General features: G+C 56.3%; 1 protein-coding gene across 9 annotated transcripts in view; it reads left to right on the forward strand.

Moving 5' to 3' along the window:
• CACNA2D2 (calcium voltage-gated channel auxiliary subunit alpha2delta 2) overlaps positions 1 to 21,557 on the forward strand; it is a 140,932-nt gene that overhangs the window by 91,566 nt on the left and 27,809 nt on the right. For 8 of the 9 annotated variants that reach the window (XM_032161456.2, XM_032161461.2, XM_032161457.2 and 5 more), the window contains exon 4: positions 18,394 to 18,453. In XM_032161456.2, the coding sequence (XP_032017347.1) occupies positions 18,394 to 18,453 (60 nt within the window). Of the gene's footprint in view, positions 1 to 18,393; positions 18,454 to 19,506; positions 19,523 to 21,557 lie in introns of those variants that run through there. The other variant, XM_058442348.1, reaches the window with a different exon arrangement.

The raw sequence follows: 21,557 nt of genomic DNA on the forward strand, positions 1-21,557 counted from the left end.
TCAAAAATTGATCCCATATTGCATCCTTATTTCAAAGAACGAGCTAAAAAAATAAAATAGAAATTCCCACTCCTCAGAGCAGCAGCTGCATCAAGCCTCCCCCACCCCTATCCTCCCCCTCCCCACCCCACCCCCCAAAAAAAGAAAAGAAAAACATGGCCAATGAGGGAAGGCGCCTGCTGGCCGTCTAAGGCTGTTTTGAGTGCCCATGGCTTTGGGATGCACGTGACCTGGGAGCAAGGAGGGGCTGAACACGTAACTGTGCAGGCAGAAGGGGATTTCGATCTGGTGAAATGTGGTAGAAAATGGGGTAATTGGGGGAGGTTAATTTGGATCTAAATGGAGCGATTCGTTATCTCAATAAGAAATGTCTCATTTTCCAGGGAGACGGCTGCGCCTGCCAGATGCTGGCCTGCCCGCCGTTGGGGTGGTGGCTCAGAGCAGGGCCCACAGCCAGCCTAGCCTCACGGGGCAACCCACCCTGCCCAGATGTGGGGGTTGGGGGCAGAGATAGCTTAATTTGGTTGATTCCCCAACTCATTTGGCAAAGTATTCATTAGCTCTTCTCAAAAGCACTTCCAGTAAAAATGCAGAATATGAATAACAATGATGGGGCAGAGGCCGAGGTGAGCAGCCTGCAGACTAGGCACTTGGTCTAGCTGAGCCCATAGGCTCACCCCGGGCCTCCTGGAAGTCAAGGGAGACCTACCCAGTGTTTTGTGTTCTAACCAGAGGAGAAGCCCAGCGTGGCTTGCCATGGGAAGGTGTTTGGGGGGTGTGGGGGGATTTCCAGGATGGTGCCCCTCAGCCCATGCACTTTTGCTAGGAGCAGGGTCTGGAAGCTGGCACCTGGACTGTAGTGTGACCCTGGGCATGTTGCTCCTCCCCAAGCCTCGGAGCCCCATTCGTTCTTTCCTAGGGGCCACAGGCAGAGGCTGCTGGCAGTGCTGGGAGTCCTGGTCTCACAGGTGTGACCATCTCAGGCTGCAGCCTGGAGGGCCTGGGCTCAGCAGCTGAACAGACTTAGGTGTGGGCTCCAGCTTCTCCTTCTGCCAGATTTGTGGACTTGGAGCACTCACTGCATTGTTTTGAGCCTCCTCCTGAAAAATGCATTAAGTGGCACCAGCCTTGTGCCCCAGTGATTATGACAGTCACATATGGACAACAGGTACCCATAAGTGATAACTGGAATCACAAAAGCGTCTGGTGGACAGTTCAGTTGTGAGCTGGCACACAAGATTTCCTTGGTCTAGCCTGGTATTGGCTGCACTGTGTCTGGAATGGAGCTGGGGGAGAGTGAGCATGGAGAGAAGCGGAAGCCCCTCCTCTCCACTCTGGTGGGGCCAGATCTGACTCATCCTATGTCTCTGGCACCTAGCGCAGACCACGGACATGCTAGCAGAAAGAAGAAAAGCCCTGGAGACTGAGGCCCTTTCCTTTTATTCTACACTGTGGTGTTGGTTGAGATAACACAAAACAAAATGATCACATGCTGGTGTGAGGGCTGGGAGGGAGGTGAAGCAATGAACAAATTGAGGGCACATTTGAGGAGGGGTCCCCTGGGTGGGGGCCAGACAGGTCATAGCCAAGAAGATGCATTTGGCCAGGCGTGAGTGGGCAGGTGGTGGAGCCTATAGGTCCTGGAGCCATAGCCCAGTGAGCCACCCCACACGCAGCCCCAGCAGGAACAGCCCTTCCCTGCCTGTTCCTCAGGAGGGGAGTTCTGGATGTTAAAGTTGTTGGTGGACCAAAAGCGAGGACCCAGACACCATATGCACGTGTGCCTGAGCACATGTTGGCAGCATGGATGTGCTTTCCCATGTCTGCACATGTGCGCATGTGTTTGCGTACACACACACACACACACACACACACACACACACACATCCTCCTCCTCTAACTCCAGGCCCTCCACCCCCAGGATTGCAAAGCTGTTGACCTCAAAGTCAGATGGAAGAAACCTCCTCACCCACTCCCACTAAAGCCACAGACCTCTGATATCACCTTGTTTGGAACAACTCCCTCCGTGGACACCCAAGAGGCCTAGTCACAGGGGTCCCACTTACCCCCTTTCCCTTGGAGGAGTCCTGCAGCGGAGTGGCCTTGCGGGCAGGAGAGCAACATAGGACTCCGGAGTGCTGAAAAGAGCTCAACCCAGGGGTGGGCTGGCAGGCCTGGGCCAGGCAGAGCAGTGGGCTGGGAATCAGGTGGCCCAGAGGCCTTGCATACCTTGTGTGGGCTGAGGCTGGGCTGACTCTGGGGCACAAAGACAACACCCCCCCACCCCAGGGAGCACCCAGCTCTGTGGGTTCGGGGAAGGGACACCAACCCAAGGTGGTGAGCATGCTCTGTGCTTAGCCCCACTGCCTCCTGGTCACTCTAGGGGATCCCCCTTTTGCAGAGCCTCGATTTCTTCACCTGTGAGAATGAGTGAGGATGGCTCACAGCAGAACTTCTATCAGCCTTTCTATGCAAGAGTTGCCTTGGGGTCTGCCCAGCCTTCTGAAGGGATGGTCCTGTCCCAGAGTTTCTGCCCTGCCCTCTTTCCAGACAACAGTCTTCGATCTAGGCAGGGTCAAGCACAGCCGCCCCCAAAGGGTCACTGGGCTCAACACTGACCCCCAGCAGTGTCCCCAGCACTGATGCCATGTGGGCTTGACCTGAGCCTGGCAGCAGGCTAACCACAGGTAGAAGGGGGTTCTTGGGGGCCAGAGCTCCCTTACAACTCCCTGCCTTCTTCAAGGACCCCTCCTGCCTCCCCTGGCCTCAGTCTGTGCCCTGGGAAAGTAGCAAGAACTCCAAGGCCACCTGGGAAGACAAGTGCCCTGAGATCGTGGAGGGAATCTGAGGCAGAGCTTGGACCTGCTCAGGTCTCCTCGTGCCTGCTGGGTCCGTCCCCAGGCACATAGTGTCTCCCACTCCACGCTGTCTGATCCACAGCCAGCCAGAGGCCCACTTCCTCCTCAGAGAGGGCTCAGGGTGTCTCCTGGGCTAATCGGCAAGTAGGGGAGGGGGACTTGATGACACAGCCCAGGTTCAAACTTCCACCCTGCCCTCAGAGAGCCATGGCCACAGACGAGGTGAGGAACCACCTCTGAACTCAGTTTCCTCATCTGCAAAATGGTGTAGAAATGGGACCTGCTTTGCAGGGCCTGCTGTGGGGATTAATAAGCGATGCTGGCCACAGCAAGTGCTCAGTGGCATCGCCCATGACGACAGCTCTGTGCAGCACAGGCAGTGCTCGTGCTGGGTCCTACAGGGGCTCTGCAGGTGCAGGAATTCCTTGCCAACCCATATATTTCAGGAGCACTTTTTGTTCAAAGCCCTGCTTGATCAACCAGCCATGGGGCTCCTCTCCCTGGAAAACCCCTGAACCTTCCCTGCAGCTTGCTCTGCTGCCTCCTCCAGGCTGCCCCCACCTTCAGGCAGCCCCCAGGGTCCACACTCTACTTCCAGGGTGCTGTCTGACTCTATCTCCAGCCCTTCCTCGTGAGCCCAAGTGCTATCGGCCTCCATGTGGACAGCACTTCAGTGTTCCTCTGTTTTATCATTAATGTGGCCAGTCTGCCTGAGTGGATGGTGTCATTTTCCCATTTTGCAGGGAGAAAAACTGAGGCCAGGAAAGCCAAAATCACTCAGTCAGGGTAGATCTGAATCCAGTGTGGATCCATCACTAGAAGGGTGTCTCCCTCAGAAAGTCCAGCCCAAAGGGCTGAGGAGGTCGGGGGCTAAGCCAGCTGGGATTCAGGGGTCCCTTTCCTGGGAGATGGCATAGTGGATAACAGACCCTTGTCCCAGGGGAGAGAGACTGCAGCCTGAATGGAGGGAGAGGCAGCAACAATGCCCCAAATATTGCAGGCACGTGTACACGACTGCTGTCCCGCCCTCTCCAGCTGGTGCCATGGCTCTGTGGCCGTTGCTAGGCATCCATGAGGCCCAGGTGGGCCCTACCTGTTGTGGAGTGGCTGTGCAGTGTGGGGTAGGCCTGGGACCAGGCAGGAGCAAGGCCACCTCCGCCTGCCCACCCTCCTTTCACTTGGCAGCAGCAAGCAGAAGCCATTAGCGCCTGGCAGTCCATGTCCCACGGCTCTGACAAACACCTTAAATGTTGTCACCACGGCTCCAGCTGTCCCACCGGCCGCCTTTACTCCTCATAATAAGCAAGTGTCGAGGCTGATTGCAGCAGCAGGATGCAGCCAGTATTCAGAGCAGCTCTTACCCTGGGTGTTTCCACCTGGCAGCCAGGCTGTGCCCACCCCGCCCACCACCTCCAGCCCTTTGTCTGCCTGTCACCTCTGCCTAGGCCCTCAGCATCGCTCCCGGGCCAGCCAGTGCCTGGCTTTGTGTCCCAAAGCTGGTGGGCAGCAACAGAGTGGGGCCTCAGGCGTCCACATCCAGCAGAGTGACAGCCTAGCTGGAAGAGTCTGGCTCCTGCTCCCACTCTTCTGGATGACCTGTGCAGGAAGCCCTGGCATTGTCTTGGCCTAGCTTCATATCCTGCCTTGCTGCCCAGGGACACAGGGAGTTGTCAGAGCCCATCCCTGGCATGGACAAAGCTGGATTCAGTTTGAGCTCTGCCATTTGATGACTGTGTGGTCTTGGGTGGGTGAGTCACCCTCTCTGAGCCTTGGTGACCTCGTCGGGGGAATGGGAATAATGATTGGGCTTCTTGGGGCTTCGTGGGAGCATGTGTGTGAAGCAAGGTGCAGATAATGAAATGAGGTCCTGTGGAAGAGGCTGGGCCATGTTCATAAGCACAAACACCTACCGCACCAATCCCTGAGTCCGGGGAGGCCCAGGAGAATTGAAGGCCTAAATCAGCTCCCCTGGCCTCCACTGCCCTCCTTCCCACCCCCACATCTTTGCCCTCTGGGCATTACTTCCCCTATCCCCTTCATCTGACCTTGCCCTTCAAGTTTTGCCTGGTGCTCCCTTTCCCAAAGCCCACCTGGCTTAGCCTAACCATACTCCTCTCCCATAGGGTTTATGTGCCCTTTGAGACAGCCTTGGATGCTCACTGTTCTCCTCTCATGTCTGCCTTCATCCTCACAGTCTTATGAGGCTGGGACTAGTAGAAGCCCCATGTTAGAGAGGAGGTTATCAGGATTCAGAGAATAGGGTCAGTTCTGTGCGTTACGCATGCAGCTCCTGGCGCTGCCCCATGGGGTACTGTGGCTGCTGATCACTGTCTGCCCAGTCCCAGGTCCTACTAGAACCAGGAGAGGAAGCTAAGCCCCAGTCTCTTCAGGCGCCCTGGTAGAGTGGACAAGCACCCATTCCACCCCCTGGCCTTGAGGGCTTTCCTCCTGAAGCCCTCATGATCGCCAGGAACAGGGTCAGAGCAGGGGTCAGAGCCCAGGAGTGGCAGGCCTAGGAAGTCTGATTTGGCCAGCACCATGGTTCCATCTGAGCATGTGATGCAAAAGCCACAAACAGGCCTTAAACAAGAGAGAGATCTGGCCCTGGCCTGGGATGCCTCGGTACAGGTCCAGGCTCTGTCCCTAATGGTACAGTGGCCTCACAGTCCCTCCAGGCCTCAGCTCCCCCTTTGTATGGGGAGGCCAGTGGGCCCCTGACCTCGTTGTCTTCACCTTGAAGGGATGATCGTCAAGGCAGGCCCTACCTGTGGTGTGTTTAGTAAGAGTGGCCAGGGCCAGTTCTCCTTGTCCAAGGTCACAGATACCTAGATCAAGCACCTAGGTCAAGGTACCTAGATACAAGCACCAATATCCGGGTTGATTATGAGCTCTGTGATCACTGAGTCATTTGTTTACAGGTTCCCCAACCCTCTGATGATGCTGGAGGGTGACTGACAGAGAAAGGTGAAGAATGAGTTGTCTCTGTCTCTTCATCAGACTCTTCTCAGGGATGCAGAGGTGATGGTGCAGGTAGCAGTGAGGACAGTGGTAGTGGTGATTACCAGGAGACATGAGCACTAGCAGAGGTGACCACAGTGGGGTGTTGGTTGTAGTGGTGACAGTGATGGTAAAGGTGGTGATGGAGGTGATGTTGGCAGTAGAGTTGATGGTGGTAGATGATGATGGTGATGATGGAAGTGATGACTATGGTGATGGGGATGAAGGTAGTGATGGTGGAGCTGATGGTGATGGGAGTAACACTGACGATGATGGAGTAATATTGGCAATGGTGATGGGGAGGATGTTGGCAGTGAACATGGGGACATTGGTGCTGGTTAAGCGGGGGGAACAACAGTGATGATGGGGACGATGGTGAATGGAGTAGCGTTCTGGTGGTGCAGGGATAATGTTGATGGTGGGTGATGGGGGTGATAGGGCTGATGGGGGGCTCCCTGTGGAGTGTACCTCTCAGGGGCAGTCCTCCAGGCAGCCTTGTCCCACTTGTGGGCTTTGCCCTCGCTGGAGGCAGGACATAGTGGGGCTTGCTTGGTGCTTTTTTTCTTTTAACCTCCAGTGAGCACAGCCTTCTGGGTAATGAGATGCAAATTGACAGAAAAGACAATGAGCCAGCCTGCGGCCAGTGGGGCAGCTTTTAGAGTCAGGCTGATTGCCTCTGTGCCAATTTGCATGGCATTAGCTGTGCATGTCTTCTCCAGTGGGTTCGTGTATTTCATCAGCGGTCACCTGGATGGCTGCATCTGACAAAGGGCAATGACCTGTGATCCCAGACTAGGGGGCAGGGGCAGAGCCACTCTGACTCTGACCTGAATAGGGCTCCAGAATGTGGCTACAAGAAGTCTGAATCTGTGGGGAAGGGCAATGGATAGGGGGTAGAGATTGGAGAGTTCTCATGATCGCCAGGAACAGGGTCAGAGCAGGGGTCAGAGCCCATGAGTGGCAGGCCTAGGAAGTCTGGTTTGGCCAGCACCATGGTTCCACCTGAGCATGTGATGCAAAAGCCACAAACAGGCCTTAAACAGGAGAGAGATCTGGCCCTGGCCTGGGATGCCTTAGTACAGGTCCAGGCTCTGTCCCTAATGGTACAGTGACCTGATAGTCCCTCCAGGCCTCAGCTTCCCCTTTGTATGGGGGGGCCAGTGGGCCCCTGACCTCGTTGTCTTCACCTTGAAGGGATGATCGTCAAGGCAGGCCCTGCCTGTGGTGTGTTTAGTAAGAGTGGCCAGGGCCAGTTATCCATGTCCAAGGTCACATGTTGTAGCCCACTAAGCAGGCCTGCCGTGTCTGTCACTGTCACTGTTACTCAAGGTTATGCCTGGGATCATTCTTTGAGTGCCACCGAGGAATGAAGGGGCCTGGGCAAGATAACACCCAGGTGGTTGCCCAAACCCAGCCCTGACTCTCCTCCCTACCTCTGTCCATGGTGCTGAAAGTCTTGGCCCAACCTGCTTGCTCTGGTGTTCCTGCTGCCTAGGTGGGCTGGGCTTGCCCCCCACCCCCCTCCTCACCGCGGCCCTTGCTCTCTGACCCTGCAACCCGTTTGACCCAGTGCAACCCACGACTCCATTCCACGTCCCTTCCCCAAAACAGGCAACAATGGGGCTAGAGGTTCTTCTCCACTACCCTCCACTCCCAGCCCAACCAGTGCCCCCTCGGGCACATTTCAGGGCCCTTTTGTCCCCACCTCCCTCTTCACTGTCCCACTCCTTCTCCTGAGGTTGGGCCTAATCAAAGCTAATCAGAAAATTATGAGCTGCCTGATTACTGATTAGATTCCTAATGTTAATAGAGCTGAGAAGGGCCCGCTTAGGCTGTGTTTTAGGAAAAAGTATAAAAATAACATCGTGGGAAGGGAGCCTGGAGGTTGGGCTGGGACTCAGGCTCTCTTGTTCTACCTGGGGTGGGGTCTCACTCTCAGCTTTCAGGTGGGAATACGTCCCCATGCAGGGGAGCTTCCTAGCACCCTAAATTCTTCCAGCGACGGTGCCATCCCAGGCAGCTCTTCCTGTAGAGGCCTCTAGCAAGTTCTCTGCTCAGGACAGTGGGACTGAATTGCAGTGGGAAGAAGTTAGGTGGACTATAAAGAAGAACTTACTGCTGGCACCCCACATAAGAGCAGGGCTATGTCTGTAATGCTCACTGACCTCCTCAGGCCAGTTTGCTGCACACAGTAGGTGCTCAGTAAACATGTGTTGACAGGAACGAAAGAGGGTCATATCAACCTCTTCCCATGGGAACCGTCACCCTCCCATGTCCTGCCCCTGAGCCATGGTGGGCATAGAGGCATCTGAGAAGGCTTCTTGGAGGAGGATGTTGGGGCATGTCAGGAGAATGCACTGATCTGGCACCAGGGCAGGAGTGCTGAGTTCCCTGGGAACTCAGCTCCTGGCTGACCTGGCCAGATGAGGCACTCCTGTCCACCACCCTCTGCCTCTCATTCCAGCAGAGCCCCGGGGGCTTCTGCTAATAACCATGTTATTACTGACTTGGCAGCAGCTGGGTGGGGCTAATGGGTAACATTTTCACAAGGTCCAGAGTGGAGTTGTGGTCCTGGAGAGCAGACCTCAGTAGTTCAGACCCCAGAGGCTGCCCCTCAGATACCTCTTCATGGAGAACACAGTGAGGCCCGTACTTAGATTCAGCCTCACCCCACTGACACCTTCACCCCCCACGCCATCTTGGATCCCTATTCTCTGTCATCAGCACCATTTCTGACCTGGTTTCTGCCATCTCTATCCCAAGGAAACCCAGGGCCTCCAAACCAGCAGATCCCCAAGGGCAACTCCTGATTCACCCTCTGACCCCTTGACTGTGATGGGAGCCTGAGGTCACTTAGCACTTCCTCACTGAGCTGGCTTGCCCAGCACTGGGGCCACACAGATCCATGAATCAAGTCCCTGCCTTCAAGGGACCACATCTGGGAGGGAATCAGGCACATGCAGTGATGGAAACCCCAAGGCAATTGTGGGAACCCAGCCCTACGGGCACCAGGATTCCTGGAGGAGGCAGAAGAGCAGTGACTCCTACAGGATGAGGAGGAGCCCACCAGGGGAGGGGATGAGAAAGGACACTCCAGGCTTGGGATACAGCACAAACAAGGCTTTGGAACTGCAGCATGGCAGGAAGGCAAACTTCAATGTCAATGTGGTAGAAGAGAGATGAGGTTGGCAGGGCCTGGTAAAGGATAGTGTTAGGAAGGGAGGAGTGGTCCAGGCATCCAGGAAACACAGGTCACAGAATTTGATGGGGAAACCTGAAGGTGTGGGGGCCAGGGCAGATGACTTCATGATAACCAGCTTGGGTTGGGAGTCTGAAGGTGGGTTGTGGGGCTCAAGAGAGGTCTGGTCAGGAAGGCAAGGAAGGGGTCATGGGAGTAGGGCTGGAAGCCAAGCAGGGCTGCAGGGGGGTAATGAACAAGATCTCCAGCGAAGTTGGTGCTGAGGAGAAGGGCAGCCCGTTGGTATAAACTGCAGAAGAAAACAGGTCAGGCCAAGTTCAGAAGGCCCTAGAGAGAAGCTGAGTTTGGGGGAGGGGGAACCAGTCAGGAGGCCCCTGGAGTGAGGTAAGGGAAGGAGCAACCCAGAACCTGGAGTTGTGTCTCCAGTTTCCAAAGTGAGTCCCCATCCTGTTCCCTGTCTATGCCCTGCTCTCCATTCACGTCCTCACAGCCCTGGGAGGGGCCCCAGGCAGGGTTTTGATCCCTCCCTGTTATAGATGAGAGATCAAGGTACAGAGAGTTGAGGGCAGTGCTCCCCAAATTATGTGCTGGGTCAATTGCCAAGCCCTAGGAACTTGGGTACCTTGGCCTCTGTGGCCGGACAAGAGAGGAGGGCACTGTCACACTCAACGACCACCCCCGTGCCCACACACATCTCTAGAATGGGGCCTGATGAGGGGACAGGAGGCAGCACCATGCCCCACAGAGCACTCAGATAAGGATGTGTCCCTGCTCCCCTAGCCAGGGTGGCCAACGGCCCCCAGATGGGTACCCTCACCCAATGCTATCTGCATGGTTTTTTCTAAGGATGAGAGAAATGTTGATGAATTATGGATCATAACTTAGGGGGAGGAAAACTGACACAAAACTGGCAGAATTCTGATAAATTCCACCTGGGTTGCCAGGGACTGACTGACCTGCAGAAATGGGTAAGTTTCATGCTGGGGTGCCAGCTAGGTTGGTGGATTCCCACCCGTTTGAGCCCCTGTGGGATGGGGCTGAGCAGGGCAATATCTTGGAAAGAGCCCCAGCAGCCTGGAGTAGCCTTCAGTTCTGGGTTCCTTGGGGGTGAGGTGCCTCCATATGGCTGGGCTCTGAAGCCACAGTTCAAATGTGGACCTGAAGCAGTTTGTTGCATATATTGGTTTATTTATCACTGGGGCACCTCTTGCAAGTGCTCAACAGGAGACCTGGGAGCTCAGCAGGGGACTGGGTAAGGCAGAGACCTGCAGCCCTGAGGCCAGACCTTTCCTGCAGCATATGGCTGTCCAGGTCCACCCACACCTCCTCCTGGGTCAGCCTGCTGCTGCAGAGTAGAAATCTCCAGAGGATGGGTTTCACTCCCATTTCCAGAAAACTGGTCTGTAAATTCAATCTGGTTTCTGCAAATGCTCAGCCCAGCCACAGAGGCCCCTTTCCTCACCCTCTCCTTGTTCACACTGGACACATTTGGCTCCTGTCCCAGGACACACCCGACCTTCTCTTTCTGTATTGATTGTGGTTCCAGTTTAAAGCAAAAAAGCAATGAAAGCCAGTGGAATACCTGTTACCACCTGTGAGTGCCACTTCCTTTACTTCCTTGGGAAGGGATCTCAGAGCTCATGGCCTTCCTCCTCTTGATGTTAAAACGTCCACTTTGGCTGGGTGCAGTGGCTCACAACTGTAATCCCAGCACTTTGGGAGGCCAAGGCAGGCGGATGACCTGAGGTCAGGAGTTCGAGACCAGCCTGGGCAACATGGTGAAACCCTGTTGCAACATGGTGAAACTAAAAATACAAAAATTAGCCAAGCGTGGCAGTGGGCACCTGTAGCTACTCGGGAGGCTGAGGCAGGAGAATCGCTTGAACCCGGGAGGCAGAGGTTGCATTGAGCTGAGATTGCACCACTGCACTCCAGCCTGGGCAACAGAGCAAGACTCCATCTCAAAAAATAAAAATAAATAAAACAAAATAAAAATAAAATGTTCACTTTTTGGTAACATAACAGTAATAAGAGAGAGTGGGAGTTTTTTTAAGTGTCCTCTCTTGGCAAAATACAACATAGCAAGGATCTTTGGGAGCCCAGGATGTTCTGGGAAATTCTGTCTGACCTGAAATTCCAGCATCTGGGATACCAGGCTCCCCACCCTGGCTGGCCACAGTCATTCCCTCTGCGTCTCCATCACAGGCCACCCCTCATTTCTTCATATTTTTCCTAAGAAATTGAAGCACAGCCTGCCCCTTCCAGGCTGGACTGAGGGGGTGCAGGCACTGATTACCAAGCCCGTAACACCCACAGGGAGGCGGCAGGCCTGGGCCTGGGTGGAGTGGCGGCTGCCCTGCTGCAGAGGGAGACCACAACTCGAATGAGTTTTTCCCTGTTACGTGGATTCTGACCTTTTTTAAATTAAAAAAAAAAAAAAAAATCCATTTTACTAATTTTTTTTATCAACTCGCAGAAGACGCATGAATCCTGTGAGGGAAAAGGTTAGGGAGCCTGTTGCTGCCAACAGCGGTGATGGCCTCCCATGCCAGCCTTCCCCTGAGGCACCCTCTGTGCCAGAAATGTTTATTTTCCTTGCAGGCTTCTGTTTGCTGGAATTGTGGTCTGGGGTTTCAGTGTTTTTTATTGCCCTGGTGGTCATTTTATCTTTAAGTTGTAAACATGGTTAATACAAAAAGAGTAGGTTTGAACCTTACAATGTGCCATGGGCCGGGTGCAGTGGCTCACGCCTGTAATCCCAGCACTTTGGGAGGCTGAGGCAGGAGGATCACTTGAGGTCAAGAGTTCAAGACCAGCCTGGGCAACATAGAGAGACCTTGTCTTGTAATAATTAATTAATAAAAACTATAACAAATTTGTTAAGGAAAAAATAAAAATGGGACAGGCCAAGTGTGTCCAGTGTAGATGCAGCTAAGGGGCGAAGGAAGGGGACTTGAGGGACGGGTAAGGCTGGGTGCCTGTCCTGTCCCAGGAGGCCTGCATGTCAACAGTGCACCCGACAGGAAAGCACAGCCACTGGTGCGTCTCCATCACCCTCAGCACGTAAGTCACGGATCCTGCTCAGCCCTCGCTGCCCATCCTGCTGCGTTTCTCTTCATCCCTCAGAACCCAGCAAAATGTGAGGTCAGGGCAAGACCTGCCCTCAGAAGGTTGTGGTAAGTGAGACTGTGTCCATAAAGCTCTGAGCACATCATGTGAGGGCCACAAAGTCGCTGAGGTGGCCGTCATGCACGTAGCAGGCACTGTCTGTCCACACAAAGCCTCCCTCAGACCACGAGTGGTACCAGGACAGGGCTGAGTGGGGATTCTCCTGGTCCCTGACTGTGGATGCACCTGCTTGGAGCAGGAGGTGGATGGACAGACAAATGTCTGCTCAAGGCCGAAGCAGCAGCAGCAGAGGCCCACAGGGCCAGGGCCCCCTAACCCCACCCGCACTTCTGCCCCTACTGTCAGCCTTGGGGCTCCAGCTCCCTCCTGGCAGAGCTGCATCTTGCTTCATTATTATGCAGATATTTTAATTATGCAGATATGTTTTTAGACAGTTTTAAATATGTATATTATTTACTCATTAGACCATAACAGCTCTGGAAATTGGAAATCTGTATTTAGTATCTATCTGTGCACAATACACAGCTAATGCAGGACCCACAGGTGGGGAGGGAAGACGGGTGGCAATGGGGCCAGTGCTGGGCTAGGCAGGGGCTGCTGGGCAATCCTGGTACTTGTTCCCTCCCGTGGCCTGGACCCAGTGATACCAAGGCTTGTGGGGGCAACTCGGAGGGACAGCTGGGAGGCCAGTTACTGATCCCCTGTCCTAGGAGAAGGGCAAAGGGACCTGAGTCCAACCAGCCAGGCCCCACCTGGCCAGGGATGGTCCTTTCCTGGAACAGTCACTGTCCAATATCGCTGGGCTTTACCATCAGGTGAACCTGGGTTTGATGCCCCCTCTTCCTCCCTAGGGGTCTGGGGCAGCTACACTAATGCTTTGAGCCTCAGTCCCCTCGGCTGTGAAAGGAGGGGAGCAGGAGAATCTACTTCTCGTGAGTCTTGCTGGGGAGGCAGCGGTGAAGCCCTCACCCAGGGTAGGCACTGGACCACACCTGGTGATATCCTGTCATTGCTACCTTCCTTGCAGCCCTCGACAGCATTCTCAGGGCATACTACCCCCAGCCTCCACCCCGGAGCCCACACTCCATCACGGCTTCTGCCTGGCTCAGCCCTCAGTGCCCTAGATCTCAACATCCTGCACCCCATGGGTTCAGGGCCTTTTCTTCTAAGCCTCTCATGTCCTCTAGGAAGTGGGAGTAACCATAACTAATTAAGACCAAAGAACTCTTCCAGCCTTTCCCTCTGGGCTATGCAGAAAAAGTCCTATTTGATGGGCAGTTGCTCCTCAGACCCTTCTGGGCCACCAGTACTGGGCAGGGAGGGACTCCCAGGTGAGGGCTGGTGAGGAGAGGAGGCCAAGGAGAAGTGTGGAGCACCTAGCCCGGGGGTGGTGGGGACCAGGCCCTCTAAGGGGGGGGGCACCCAAGAGCCCCAGCCCCCCATCACCCAAGGCCCTCCCCTCCTGGCATGCAGGGGGCTTTCCTATCCCAGGTGTTGGCCTCCAAGGGGTGCCCATCCTGGCCCCAGGTCCCTGATCTCAGGTTCTTGCCTGTCTCAGTTCCCACTGCAATTGAAAACTGTTTAACATAATGAGATTTGCAGGTATCTGTGCAGGGGCTGCTCCCAGGGGAGTATTGTCCCCAGCCCAGTGCACGACCAGTCCTCCTCTTTCTTGCGTTTTCGTGTAAGAATGGCTCCCAGAGTTGAGGGAAATTGATTGTGAAGTGAAACTCTCTGATAATTGCCTCTGAAATGCCTGCTGTTATCGTGATGGACTTGGCTGTGAGCATCCCCACTCAGCAGTCCCACTGAGGTTCCCTCCAATACCCTGGCCATGATGGGGACGTCACGGGCCAGGCCAGGCACCATCAGTGACTTCATAGCTGCATCGCCATGGGCAGCTCTTACCCCCTAGGATGTGCTGAAGAAAATAGACTCAGAGAGGTTAAACCACACACCCGGCATTACACAACTGGCTGGGCAGAGCCAGACTCAAGCCCAGGCCTCTACACAGGTCCAGAGACACCCCAATTTTCATTTAGCAGACATTCATTGTGCACCTACTGTATGCCCAGGGCCAGGTTACCATAAACTTGACAGCCACAAGACACTTACCCACCAAACCCAGTGCTCAAGGGGAAAGCAGACATGGAAGACGGTTTGTTGAGTGTCAGGGTCAGGAAGTGGATGCGGCTGGAAGAGTCTGGGCAGGAGTGGCCTGGGAGGGAGCAGTATGTGCGGGGCCTGGTAGCAGGGCGACCAGAGACTGCAGGCAGCTCCAGGAGCAGAGCCCAGAGCCCAAGCAAGGAACCACTCCCAGGGGTCAGGGCTAGGAATGGAGTGCATCTCCCCAAGACAGGCAGGCACTCCAGAGACAGGCACCCTGTCCCTGCCCTGCACGGTATCCTAATAGGTTCTTCCCTCGCCTCTGGGCCTCAGTTTCTTGCCCCTTCCAGCCTGTCTCCAAACCATCAGGAGGACCAGGGAGAGGTAGAAGGGAAGTGCGAGGAGGGATGAACCTCCAAGGGTGGGGCAGGGTGGGCACAGTCTCCCTGCCAGCCCTCAGCAGGCCTGACTGTTGTCAGCTTTATGGGGACAGGAGCCCAAGGTCTGGGTGCTCAGCCTGGGCCAGGTAGGTGGAGCTAAGCTTGGAGATCCCTGCCTCAGGACATGTCCTGCTTGGTGGAGGAGAGTGAAGCCCACCTTGTCCAGAGGGCTGGTTAAAGGCAAAAGGAAGTTTCCAGGGGAAATAACACAGTCTGATAGGGCTAACCAGGCAGAAAGAGCAGATAGCAGGAGGGCCCAGAGCTGGGCAAGAGCCAGTGAGAGAAACCTCAGGGGACTGGCTGCCTATGTGCAGCTGCCGAGGGTTGGAGGAAGGGGGCTGCCAAGAGCCTAGCCACCCTGAGTGGGTGCAGTTACTATGTCCAGTTTATAGGCAGGATGTTGAGGACCAGAGTGGTGAAGACCCTGCTCCAAGAAAGTCAAGCTTTGAACCCAGGCCAGGACTCAGGGGCTCCAAGGTCCAGGCTCTGATCTCTGCTCAGGGCCCCTCGTGCACACCAGTGGTGGTCCCAGTCCTCTCATCCTCAGGCCTGATGGGATCTCATGGCCGAAGCCTGCCCACTCCACTGCACCCCACCAGCTGCCTTAGCCCTTCCTCCCCCACCACTGGGCCCACCTGTTTAGCAGTTTCCACATGTCCAGTGCCAAGGGATGGACTGATTGATCTGTAACACTGAAAAAATAATAATGGCTTGATTGTTACTGAGGATTAAAAGTAATCCTTTTGCTGTGGCTATTACGACTCCGTTATTCACGAGTCAGTGGGCTGACCCAGGCCTTTGAGCCCATGGGATTCCATGAGCTCAAGGAGGCTGGGGGCTGGGGCCTCCCTCCCTGGGTCTCCCTTGCCCTGTCTGCTAGGCTCTGGAGCCAGAGGGGCCTGTAGCCCCCATGTTTTGGGGCCTGAATGTTTCAGGGTCAGAGCGGAGCCCTAAGAGGGTGAAGGAGCTGGAAACCCCCAGCCAGGAGTAGAGGCTGGGGCAGGAGTTCCTCAGGGTCATGGCCCAGCCTGGAGACTCCCACTAGTGTCAGTGTGGCGTCTGCAGCCCCATCGACCCTGTGGCTTTTCCGCGGCAAGAAACCGCATCTGCTTCCCCCACTCTGCCCCAGTCTCAACCCCAGGGAAGGACAGGGGCCTCAGCAGAGCCCCACTCTGAGGAAGATTTGGCGTCCCTGGGAAGGTAGTGGGTCACCAGGTAAGGAAGGAGGGGCACAGTGATGACAAAGGCTTGACCCACACACTGCCTCGTAAGGCTTTACACAGCCTCCAGGCCAAGTTACTGAGCTCGGCACCTGCTGTACTGCAGGTGCTCAGGTAACACTGGTGACAAGCGTTGCGGACCGTACAAGTCACACAGTAATGCCCTCTACACAAGGGCACTGCAGGCTTATGAATTGGGGGCCTCATCCATCCCTGGATTTGGGGTCAGGGGGTGGGCATTTGTGGTTTAGGCCAAGAGGAGGCTCCAGGATGGAAAAGGAAGAAGGGGAGTCAGGTGGGCCTTACAGGACCTGGAGAAGGTTGTGCCTTTTACATGCAGAGAAGTGGGAGCCACTGAAGGGTTTTGGGACAGGGGACGGTGTCATGACCAGATCTACATTTGGAGAAAAGGCTCCAGGTGTTGTGTGGAGAATAGGTGACTAGGATGAGAGGACGCAGGTTCCAGACAGGACAGAGCCTGAGCTAGGGGTGCACAGGAGGTGGTGTGAGGGATGCCGGGGTGGAATGGAGGAGGCAGAGGAGCCAGGGTAGGTGGCCTGCCCCAGAGGGGCACTCTGAGCTCAGGTGGGTCTGAGGGTCGCTCCAGGGAAGTGTCCAGGAGCTCAGGAGGGCCAGGATTGGAGGCAAGACATGGGAGGCATCACGGAGTAGAGAGGCCTGGGGCCCCCAAAACCCTAGGAGTGTGAGGCTGGGCTGGGGAGAGAGAAGAGTGTGGGTCCCAGCCAAGCAGGCCCTGCACTTAAGGGTGGTGGGAGACAGAGGACTGAGCCTACAAAGGAGAGGGAAGCAGAGGCCAGGAGGACCCAGCTCTGGGAGGTGAGAGGGTTTGACCCCAAGAGGCACTTTCTCCCCCTGCTCCCGGGACCCCAGCCTCATAGCCTCCCCGACCACTCAGTGTTCTTGGCCTGAGGAGGGGGAGCCAGCCCAGTGGGGCTAGAGATGGCCCTGGACAGCACCTCTAACTATGGGGGTGTGACACTCTGCCCCAGGAGAACAGAGGCCACAGCTCCACAGGAGGCCCCACCTTGCTCCCTGCCCTGCTAGTCCATGCTTCAGAGGAGGAAACGCCGGCCTCCATGACCTGACTCCCACTTCCCCTAATGGGAAGCTGACAGGCTTTAGTAGGACGTCCCCTCCGGGGCCCACATGCCATATCAGGCCTGGACTCAAGGATGGGGGTGAGGTGTCCTGAATACCAAGGGGCGGGACCTTCTGAGTAGGGCTGTAGGCCTGGAGGTGGGACGTGCCTGCTCCACTGTGGGACAGGGTGGGGTGGGGGTGAGAGACCAGAGCCACCTACCTCACTGAGCATGGTGGGCCCAACAGAGGCTGCTCCCTGGATCTTGGTCATGGGCTGAGCAAGACAAATGCAATGGTGAGGGCTGGGCTCCGGGGCCCAGCCTGAGCCGGACTCACCGTGTGACAGAGAGGCTGCTCAGCTTCTCTGTGCCTGGCCGTCCTCATCTGAGGAGGGCCACAATGGCCCCATGCCAGGCACACTGTGAATAGTACAAGGTGCACAGCATATCAGTCACTGGCCAGGGAAGGGTTCGGTGTGCGGCAGGCAGCCAGTTGATAGTGATAGTTGTCATTATGATTGACAGGACACCACCGTTCTCAGCTCTGCAGAAGGCCCCCGGGGTCACACTCAGTTCCATCCTTGGGAGCCCCAAGGTTTCCTGTAGAGATGGGATCCTTCGAAAGTATAGAATAAGAACATCTGGGTGACCCGGGCTTAGGCCCAGAGGGTGGCCGGGCCCCAGCACCTTCTCCAGCAAGTCTTCCCTGAGGTCCCAAGCCCCCACAGCACTGCGCTTCCTGCCCCTCAACCTCTCCTGCCATGGTGGTTCTGCGAGGTTGTGCCTGTGAGCTGCAAGAGGCAGGACCAGGCCTGCCACACGTCCACCAATCAGTGCAATCTGGCACCCAGCGTGCTCAGTGGCAGGTGTGGGATGGACAGACACACAGCTATGCCCAGGATGGACAGCGTGGGCTGTGGGCCCCTCCTGTGGAGTTCTGGATAGCTGGCAGAAGGGCAGGGCAAGGCGAAGCACTTTGTAACTTGCAGCTCAGCCTTCGCTCCAGAGGAGCTTCCTCTTGGCACTGGGGTCACACAAGTGTGTGGGGGGTAGAGAGTGGCCCTAGGGCTTGGCCTAGTACAGGGAGTCCCATGGAGATGCCCCTGGGGTCACTGCGCAGGCTTCACCTTTCCTGCATGGACCCAGCTGTGGTCAAGGAGGTGCCCACACAGCAAGCTGGGGAGTGTCTGGGGCAGAGAATCTCTGAGGGTCTCGTAGGATGAGGGGAAGGGAGTCCCCAGTCCAGCCTGGCCCCAGGGAGTGCTGGGGATGGAGAGGCTTTGGGGTGGGCATAGGGCAGGCTGCCTTCCTCAGCCTCTGACCTCCCTGTGCTCCGTCCCTCAGAGACTGGCTGATGCTGCAGAGAACTTCCAGAAAGCACACCGCTGGCAGGACAACATCAAGGTAGGAACCCCAGCACCCTGCCCAGCACTCAGGGCAGGACACACAGTGAGATATGAGCCCACATTCACTCCAGAGGAGCTGTGGAGTCACCCATGAGTGGGAAGGCTGCTTGAAAGTGGTGTTCCTTGTGTTCCCCAGATAAGGTGTTCAGATTCTTGGAGAGCCCCCGGGTCAGAGGGCTTTGGACTTCAGGACTTGTCAGAGGCTTTAATACAGTGACCTGCAAGAGATGCTGGGAAAAGGGGACCAAATGCCCTTCCCCAACTTCCCTTCCCTGACTTCCCTGAACAGCAACCTGTCCACCCAGGAGGCCCTCAGGCTGGGCTCAGGGGACTGGGCTGCCACGGTCACAAAAGCCTCTCCTTCCACCTCAGAAGGAGCTCAGGCTCGCTGCTTGGAGCAGAGGTGCAAGAAGCTGAGCGCAGAGGACCTAGTGCATAGGGGAGGGAAGGGGAGCCTCACCCATCCCAGCCTAGGCCTGAGTTGCCCTCACCGGTTCCTTGCTGTGTTTGATTTTGCCTGGGGCTGGATACACCTGCCCTCAGGCCAGCATCAGATGGAGGCAGGGCTCCTCCTGGATTCAAGGAAGCCCCAGTGCCAAGGATGATGGAACCCTTGAGAACCAGACTAGTTGGCAGGGCTCCTGTGTCCTCCACAGCTGCTCGGGTGTCTGGGCCATGCCTCCTAGTAGTCTTGTGCTAAACACAGGGAGGAGCAGGGTGGGAGTGGCAGACCTGACTCGCTCCAGCTCTGGGCCAGGCACATCTGCTCTAGGAAGCAGCGGGGTTATTGTCCCTATTTGACAAGAAAACAGAAGCACAGAGTGGATAGACCTACCGGAGGTTACCTGTTGGTGGCAGAGATTCACAGCCGGCTGTCAAGTGTCAGGGGCTCATGCCTATGATCCAAGCCCTAAATCTGTTCCTATTCCCCAGTCCCCATCCCCCAGGCCATGCTGAGGCTGCCTCACCTTGCCCACACCATGGCATTCTTCCTTTACCCTTGGCAGGTGCTGGGTGCTGCCCTCAGGGAGTTCACATGAGATGGAAATGAAAGATGATTTTCTAAGGTGAACAAATGAATGGGCTAGTTACTCCCTAAACCAGCCCCCCTTCCCCAGGAGACAGGATTGACCCTTCTCTCCCTCTCTCCTACTCCAGTGCTACTTGCTCACAGTCCCTGTGGGACCCAGGCAAGGGCTTCGGTTTCCCCATTTGGCAAAGGACTGACTGGTGCCGGTGCTGCCTGTGAGCTCGGCTGTGGGGTGTGAAGGAATCACTGCACACATCAGGCTATGTGGGTGCCAAGCCGCTGATGGCATGGGTGCATCTCTGGCCACACCAGCCCTTGGGCCCTGAGTACTTCTGTCCTGAGACGAGGCAGTAAAGGGCTCTGGCTGCTCCCCTCCCCCTGGCTTGACCTGAGGTACCCCCAGCTGTGGGTGTGACCACAGGCAGCCCTGACCACAGGGCCACCTGGGCCCGGCCTTGTTCATCTCCCTCCCTGCCACATCCCACCGGATGCCTGCCGGCCTGTCCCACTGGTGTCCCAGGTAGGATGGGTGGGGCTGTAGTCACCTCCCTCCTTACCAGCTACTGGGTCACTGTTCTTCCCAGGAAGCACTGCTGCTACCACAGCTGCCAGGCTGAAAGGCATCAATGCTAATGGTGTGTCCAAGAGCCCAACACCAGCCAGCTATGCTCGGGCTGCCAGGGAGAGCTGGCAGTAGTGGCTGCAGGAGGGACTGTCCATGCCAGGGGAGGGTGCAGGGACTTGAGGCTGGGAAGGGATGCTGTTTTGTCCCTTGCAGGCACACCACCTACCCCTGAAACCACATCCTTCCAATGACCTTCAGGAGATGACAGACAAGGAGCCACGTTCCTTCCCAGAACTCAGGAGAGGCACCTGGCCTGTGCCACAATTCTAGCCTCAAACTCAGGCCCTCTTCCTAGGAATGCCCTTATCCACCCCTCGTTCAGTGCAAAGCCTCTCTCTCCAGATGTCTGCCTAGGACTCCCTTTTCTAGCCCCAACCCTAGGATCGGCCCCCACTGCCCACAGTAGTGACAGCATGACCAGGAGCAGTCTTCTTACCTCTGAGATGGAGAGGATGGTGCCCATCTGTTCTGGCCACAGAGGAGATGCTTGGCCCATGTGGCCAGACTGGAATCCACTGCACCATCAGCCGGGTGTGGCCCTCCCTGTATTGACAGCACACAGCAGGTCCAGATGCAAACCTCTGAGGAACAGACAATGGTATCGATGGTATAACCCACATCCACATGCCCACAACTCCACTGACCTCAGCCTGGGGGGTAGGGGATCCTGGAGTCTGCAGGGTCAGAGCTGGGACAAGAGATCAAGAGGGCGATGCCTGGATATAAAGCTCCTACTCCCTTCCTCAACCCTGGCCAACCCAGACCCTTGGACATCAGGGAAACGATGGCCCTGATTAGCAGGCAGTGCCTCCCATGCCCCCGCAGGCGGGCAGCAGGTGCCCTGGTGCCCATAACACTTAGGATAGATGAAGAGGGGCCACCTGCCGGACCACATTTGGTGCCAGCACCACACTATGCCAACACTGTGTGCCACCGAAACCACCACCAGGGAGGAGCTGGGCCAGGGCGTGGGTAGGGGAGGGGGGGAGTGGCCATTGGCCCCAGGGCCTCAATGCCAAAACCAGGGCCTACAGGAAACAAAGCCATGCACTGGGAGTGGAATGGAAGAGACAGCCCTCCCCTGGGAAGTGTAAGGGAAGGACACAGCCCTGCCCTGGGGAATGTGATGGTGGGAGTGGACGGAGCTCTGCCTAGGGACTAGAGGGAAGGCTGTGAGGGGGCTGGGCCAGGCTGGAAGAGCCAGCTGGACAGGACAGGTGGCCTTCCTGGCCTGAGGGTCTGACCCAGCCATAGGGCCCCTGCCTGCCTCTGCCAAGCCAGCGACAGACGGCTCTCTCAGAAAACAGTCCTCTTGGCCAGGCTGAGCTGGCACTAGGCCAGGGCAGGAAGGCCAAGCGTCCTCACTGGTGCAGCGGGTGGCTGGCCTAGGCCTGCACAGGCAGCTGGTGGGCAGGCGGCAGTCATGTCTGGCCAGGCCTTGGCAACC

The sequence above is a fragment of the Hylobates moloch genome, unplaced genomic scaffold, assembly GCF_009828535.3.
Source record: "Hylobates moloch isolate HMO894 unplaced genomic scaffold, HMol_V3 SCAFFOLD_8, whole genome shotgun sequence".
Taxonomy (NCBI): Eukaryota; Metazoa; Chordata; class Mammalia; order Primates; family Hylobatidae; genus Hylobates; species Hylobates moloch.